The sequence below is a fragment of the Penaeus japonicus genome, unplaced genomic scaffold, assembly GCF_977035675.1.
Source record: "Penaeus japonicus unplaced genomic scaffold, GWHDUDI00000001_assembly GWHDUDI00000040, whole genome shotgun sequence".
Classification (NCBI taxonomy): domain Eukaryota; kingdom Metazoa; phylum Arthropoda; class Malacostraca; order Decapoda; family Penaeidae; genus Penaeus; species Penaeus japonicus.
This window is the reverse complement of record NW_028234442.1, coordinates 16,726,527-16,734,026: the sequence shown is the minus strand read 5'-3', so window position 1 is coordinate 16,734,026 and position 7,500 is coordinate 16,726,527. Positions and strand designations below refer to the sequence as shown.

General features: G+C 35.6%; 1 protein-coding gene across 1 annotated transcript in view; it reads right to left on the bottom strand.

The window, feature by feature from the left end:
* Positions 1-7,500, bottom strand: part of LOC122250556 (uncharacterized) — a gene marked incomplete in the record, with an annotated part of 388,340 nt that overhangs the window by 57,848 nt on the left and 322,992 nt on the right. Inside the window, 2 exon segments of the mRNA XM_086534192.1 lie at positions 4,141-4,263; positions 4,764-4,917. Coding sequence (XP_086390318.1) covers positions 4,141-4,263; positions 4,764-4,917 — 277 coding nt within the window.

The window sequence follows — 7,500 nt, the reverse complement described above, 5'->3', positions numbered from 1 at the left end:
TAATCATAAAATTATCATAATATTCATCTTCAATAAAAGTCATAATGCTCTGGTCTTCCTGACTAAGAGCATCACAGAATGAACAAACCTTTACATAACCTGTGTGATTGGGATAAAAAAAAAAAAAGAAAAGGAATGAAACGAAAAATACTGATATATATATATATATATATATATTTATTACTATATATATATTTTTTTTTTTTTTTTTTTTTTTTTTTTTTTTTTTTTTTTTTTTTTTTTTTTTTCTAGTAAGGATAAATTTCACATATGCTTTGATTCTGTTACACTTCAACAGTGGTGTTAAATGGACTTATTCCTGCTAATTGCACATCAATGATTGACGTAGCCTTAAATGCCAACGTTCTATCAGTCTCATTTTATGCAAAAATGTGCTTCAAACTTGGTAATATTTGTCCCAAGATTCTTAGTTTGGAGATAGATAACCGACGTCATGCAATATACATTTATCATAAATGTCCACGGGTTAAATGACGATGACCACATAGCTGGCAGTGATCTTCATATTTGGTGTAAATTTTCCAAAAATCGTTACGGAATTTTTGTGTCCGATCGTGTTGCCATGTGAAGAGTCGGCTGAGGATTTTGACATTGAGTGACTGTGGTGGAAAAAAAAGGATGCCAGTGCAGACTATGTTGTCACGTTGGCAGTCGTTTGCATTCGTGTTCGAGATGCTTCTTTGATATCACTATATCACTCTGTTACTCCCCTTTCATCAGTACGATCATTTTACTAGTATGACTAATCAATAATACCTTTACTTTTTTATTTCTCCTTCACTATCTAACTCTTAGGCCAGGTTGGAAATTATATGGTGGTTCCTGATTCTATTCTGATAAAATCGATAACTCTATCCCGCCGTTGAAAAAAAATTAGCTCGATACAAGAGAGGACAGGACACACACTCAGCTCTGACCACGGAACACATCCCTGAGGCGAGCCTTAGAGTAAGTAACACATTAATCTATAGAAGCAAAAGAAAACGAAACAGTAGGAACGAGATGAAGGGAAAACGAGCTTTCCCCCTCTCCCTGTAAGTCCTTTTACGGAGAATCCTCTAGAATCCTCCCTTAAATCCGGTCTTAATACATCATCCTTCATCATGCTTACCAACCGCAGGGGAAGAGGATGAGTACCAGGGTGAGCCACCGGGGGATTCAAACAAGAACTAAGGCAGATAGAGTGAGTCTTCTCCCCTTCTTTGACCATTTCCAAAAAGGAGAATGGGAGAAAACACAAGGAGGGACCTTGAAAATGCGAGAATAAGAAGGTACTCGAAATTGGGAAGGTGAAGAATTAGCGACGACGCTGAAGGGGAAAAAACAAAACCAAAATACAACGCGAGAAGAGATCCAAATAATCCATAATGAAGACGCAAATACACTTAGACGAAATTCTTGTTGAGCGTCACACACACACACACACACACACACACACACACACACACACACACACACACACACACACACACACACACACACACACACACACACACACACACACACACACACACACACACACAAACTCCTTTCTTACCAGGTGGAGGAAAGTTCTCTAACTTTTTCCTCCAAGCTATCGCCGTCGAGCAGGAGGGAGAGGGGAAGTGACAGGGACTAAGAAAAGTTAACGACTGGCTTGCCTTCTTTTGCTCAGACACATATGCAATTACGTCTATTTGGATGCACCAGGCAATGGCAGATCCGGTGTTTTTGAGAGGTGGGGGGGAGGCGTTCAGGGTGTAATAGCAGCGCCAAGCACCGATGGCAAATGGCGGTCTTTGTTGGGAAATTTGGTAATTTGAAAGCCTTTTCCAAGTATTCTGGAGCATAGAGTGGGACTTTTATGTTGATTAATACGGTTATCATGACATTAGTGGTAAATAAGATGTTTCGTTGTTTCAGTAACGGAAACGTACACATATAGTTACAGGGAAATCTGTTATAAGCACATATTATTTCAGCTGCCATCTTTTTACCAATTTTAGCACAGTCGTATTTACGTTGTTACCTTAATAATGAACATATATTTATATCGTGTACTACTGCTTTGGGATTTGATTTACCACTAAAGGGAGGGGGAGGCGTAGTTAGACCTCGAAATCAGAAAATATCGATATTAAAATGGGAGAACATATGCAATTGCAACATATGCAAGTTAATAATTTTACGACTCGTCGAGAAATTTCCATATGATATAGTTGGTAGATTTCCATTTCCGTTTCTTTTTTTTATTATTATTATTCTTTTTTTTTTTATAGAAATGTGTATATACTTTGTAACATGAAGTAGAATACTTTTTTTTGTATGAAGATTTCACGTAATAATCTTAATCCTTCTCATGATACTCCTGATCATTCTGATAAATGATAATTTATAACCACTCACAATCAATTACATATAATCAAAAGATATTTGATGCAGATAATCCTATCATGAGTAAAATCGCAAATGGACATCTCACAACTAACCTATTCACTCACAAAACATACCAATTCCTTGTAGTCCATATCAACATTTAATAATTTATCCTTTGGTATATTTCGACTATAAAATATCAGATATCATGATAAAAACCAAACCCCGTCGAAATTCAACTGATGGAAAAGGTACATTAAATCATATTACAACAAAACAAGTCATAAGGACGATGTCTGTGAATGAAAGATCATAATATAACGTGGTGAAATAATAAATATCTGAATTATGCTTTTAAGTTTCTGGTTATATTGCCTGTCTATTCAAAGTTATATGTAAGTCTAGATTTCTAGATTTATTTCAAAATTACTTAGATTTGTTAATGACCAATTGATATTAATCATACTTTCATATAATATATACAATTTCCCCTAAAAATCTGATTATCCTGTATAAAATTATTTTCTTTTTAAAGCTGTACAAATTATGTGATAGTAATGTATATCATAGCAAAAAAGATATATACATATAACACATCTCTTCCTTGTGCTTGTAAATGCTACACTGAAATCACCATATATTTCATTCTTAATGTATAATGCAAGATCTATAAGAGAAAGAATTGAAGGAAAGTTCTGATTAGGATGAAATTTCACAATGAACTAACTATACAGCTAGTACTTACCCCGAAGACATTCCAGACTGGATAAACACATTATGAGAGCTGTTACTTTTGAACATATAATCATATATATAAATTATTACGTATATATGCGTGTGTGTAATTGTAAATATCTATTTATCTACACACACACACACACACACACACACGTATATACATACTATATGTATTTCTTTTATGAAATGTAGTCACAGATAGCAGTAGTCTAGATTTTTCAATATTAGAATGTGTTGTGTTGTTTTTCCAAAAACCACTCTTCTGACCCATCTGAGTATTAAAAAAACGTTAAATAATCAATGTTAATTGTTATCACCTACTATGTAAACCAGGCACTTATACAAACAGATCACTCGTTTATGTAGAGACTTTACCTCATTTTATTATTTAAAAAAGTATACTACTTAATTTGTTTGTCAACGCTATGTGCATTATTCATAAATGCCTACGGTATCTTTAAATGTTTCTACCTCGTTTTTTTCTACTTCATCCAGTCTCGTCTTTTCATTCTCCTATTCATGTGTGTTGATAAACTGCAGGTAATAATGTATCCAAATTCCAAACTAATGATATGTGTCAGAGCACGGCGTTGTAAAGGTCAAACTGTCAGGTGAAGCTATGACACCACAAACCTATTCCCGCCATGTTTGTTTTTGAATTGTAGAACGTTTTCTGTTACTGAAGCCAATGGTGTTGTTATTGATAAGGCTTCTTAGTTGAAAGTATGTTGAATAAGGAATTATGATTTTTCTATATGAAGAGACTATACACAAATTAGCGCAGAGCTACAAATATATGTTGATGTTTACTGTCAAAAGTGAAAAAAAAAAAAAAATGCAATGACATAACTTTTTTTGTGGTAACTGGCAATGTCATTCTTATCTGTAATATGATTTTTAGCTTAATTAGGAAACAAAAAGGGAAAAAAAAAGAATAATTTGATAACCACAACACCAGCTGATAACTTTGTCTGGCATTTCACTCTAGTTGGGAAAGTTCTCGTGTCCAAGACCTGTGTTACCTACCAGAGATCCTTATCCAGCTTGCTCATGTCCTGCCTGTACGACTCCTCCTCACGCTGTATCCTCACTCTCTCGGCATCCGCTGAGCCCTGCAGTAAACCCTCCCCGGTGGACTGTAGCAGTGTCCTGAGGAGTAACGATTTGTAATTACCTTCCTTTTAGAATTTGTTGTTTTTTAAAAATTGCATCTTCACCCTAATGACATTTCAGGTTCCTTGTCCAGTTAACTTTCATCCCTAGATTGGGGATCTCAGAGGCCAATGGTGGGGAGCAAGGGATGTAGCTGCAATGTTCTTGTTGTTGTTTTTTTTAATAGCAAGGGGGTATGTCATCATGGCCAGTGGTTACTAGGGGCTCTTCGTTAGAACTGAGTCATTCCAAAGTGTTGGGAGGAGACAGCGTGGGAGACTATCTTCAGGACTCTCGTGGCACCTTTAACGTATCAAAAGGGATGAGAGGGAAACCGGTGCACGCATTACAGATGACAGTTATGGTAAGCTGTGCAGTAGCTAATAAAAGTTAGAGTTAGAAGACCATGAAATACAGGACTATGGGAAGGGAGGTGGGGGAAGGGGGAGGGTGAGGGGGGGGGAGAGGAAGGAAAACAAACTCGGATCGCAACTCACGTTATCTTGGTGACTGTCTCTCGAAGAATTTCCTTCATCGTGATGGCATTTGCTTGGGAAGTCCTTCTGAGATTCCTAACGTCAGTCCGCAGCTCCTTGGCTTTCTTTTGTAGCACCCTCAGTTGGTTGTAGACTTCCGGGGAGAGGCGCATGTCTGCAATCATCAACTTAGTCAGTCTCTTTTCAAACATCGGGACACTACGACAGGTATCAATCATTCTCCTTACGTTTACAGTACAGTACCGATCAAACATTTTCTCTCTCTTAAGACATTTATATGTAAGCTCTAATGAGTTGATATATCTTTGACCTTAGATTCTTGATTATTACTATTATCTATTTATTAATTCTATCTCTCCATTTTTATTTTTGGTGTGGTAGTCACTTTCTAAAAACAATTCGAGTTCCGTTCTGTATCCCACTATTCTCAACGGAACATTTAAGAATGTAAGGCCAAGGGAAAATGAAATTATTTGTGCAAAGCTCTTAACACAGGTTAAATACAGAGCTTTTATGTAAGCAGCGTAAATCATAATCTTTGGTCAAATTGTCTTTGAACTGAGAGATTTATGCTTCTGTAATATACAACTGAATATAAACAGCAAAATCTATTCATTTCTGGTAACTAAAGAATAATGGCTTTTGAAAGCATGGGGTGGGATTCACATCATATGTCTATATCTGTAGATCAAATTTACAAGATAATACAACAGAATTTCTTAATACAATGACTTCACTTATTTCCATTATGCATCACATCTCATTAAAGAAAATGAGAAATGCAGCACAAAGGGCATACCGTTTTTGTTTTTCACATTTGATCAGCAAATCTATCTGCACCAATATGTATTTAGGTCATGACTTTCTTAGAAATATGGTGAACACTGAAGGGCAAAATATGTCTAATTATACTCTAGAAGAAAAAAAAACTGTTCATTAAGCAACGCAGCATATTTCGTTTATCATATTATTTAAATTAAACAATTAGAAAGCTCTTATCAAACACTAAATATAAGTTAAACAATCTAAATATCACTTAACTATATTTCACTATCTGATTATCAGCATATAGTTATCACATTCCTCAAATATCAAACATTTACATGGAAACTGTCATCAAGAAACCTCATCACAGCAGTATACTATCACATCATTAATGACTTTGCAAGGAAAAGTACAATCTTGAACATCAACACAATGCAGGACATCCAGGGAGTAATCATACAATCAGTACCACAAAGGGACAGCTACGGTTCTCAGGTCCTTTATATCAATGAATACAATCAGGATAAAATTTCAAATGATAACCAAATAGTGAAGGTAACTTGTAGAGCTGTAGACAGTTTGCACACGGAACACTTGTACAGTCATCAATCTACAAGCTTATATTGTCACATGGGGGGGACGGGAGGGGGGTGATGTTCTTTAGAAGAGGCAGGTAAATTGGAATATGCAAGAGAGAGGTAGAGAGAGATGGCATTTAAAAAAAAAATGGACAATGATCATGCAGCAGAATCCACACATATGAACCATGAACCAAAAAAACAAAAAAACAAAAAACATCATAATAGTAATAATTCAGAAAGAAAGAATCCATTCCTTCTTTGTAATTCAAGTCTTTGGAGCAGTCCTTCTTCCAGACAAAAAAAAAAATATATATATAAAAAAATCGGTCAGTATAATATCTCAAGTTTTCAAAAATCACTTAGTATTTTTACTCTATCGTCTGTGGTATATGTTAAAGTATGTGGGTATAACTGTGATGTGTTATGGTTGGGTTGAAGGGAAAGTGGGAGGCTGGGCGAAGAAATTATAAAGGACCATACAACGGGTGACAAAATGACATACAAATGCCTTTGGAATATATTTAAAAAATAGGTTTTGCCAATGAATACCTCTTCACGTATGCTTAAATGGTTTTAGATGTATGTATATGTACGTGTGTATGTGTTTGTGTGTGTGTGTGTGTGTGTGTGTGTGTGTGTGTGTGTGTGTGTGTGTGTGTGTGTGTGTGTGTGTGTGTGTGTGTGTGTGTGCGCGCGCGCGTGTGATTCAATGTATATGATTACCAATCTTCACGACATGTTAGGCATAATGAATACCCTATTTTAGTTAATTAAACTTTTAATCAATATAGAAATATCAATTTTACTCCCCCTCATAGACCAAGACACTTGACTAAAAAGAAACCAGAAGAAAAACATCGGCCGTGAACGAAAAAAGAAAAGGAAAGAAATTAAACAAATGGTTGAAACCTCGAACTACAATATTCGAACATCGAGACATGACTCAGTTAAGCTTTGATTAACATTTAACCTTTGGATTAGATTTTATCTTTTGTTGTTTCATATATCTAAGGAATTTTTGAAGAAAATAATCAGCACTAAGTTCACAAGAAGTTATATTCTATTGACAATCATTAGTGTTGCATTGCGGGAGAGCTAGGCGATTTTTGAGTTATTTTCCAGAATAAAAGTCTGTGTCGTGATATATAAGGCACATCCACGTACGAGCACACACATACACAAACACACACACACACTTACACACACACACACACAAACACCCCCACACACACTTACACACACACTTACACACACACACACACAAACACACACACACACACTCCTTTAAAAAAAAAGCTAGAACCTACAAGAAGACCACACAGGGTTAAAAAAAAAAGGGCTCAAATAATTCCATATAGATTATCACAAACTTGACCTTGCTTTATATAAAA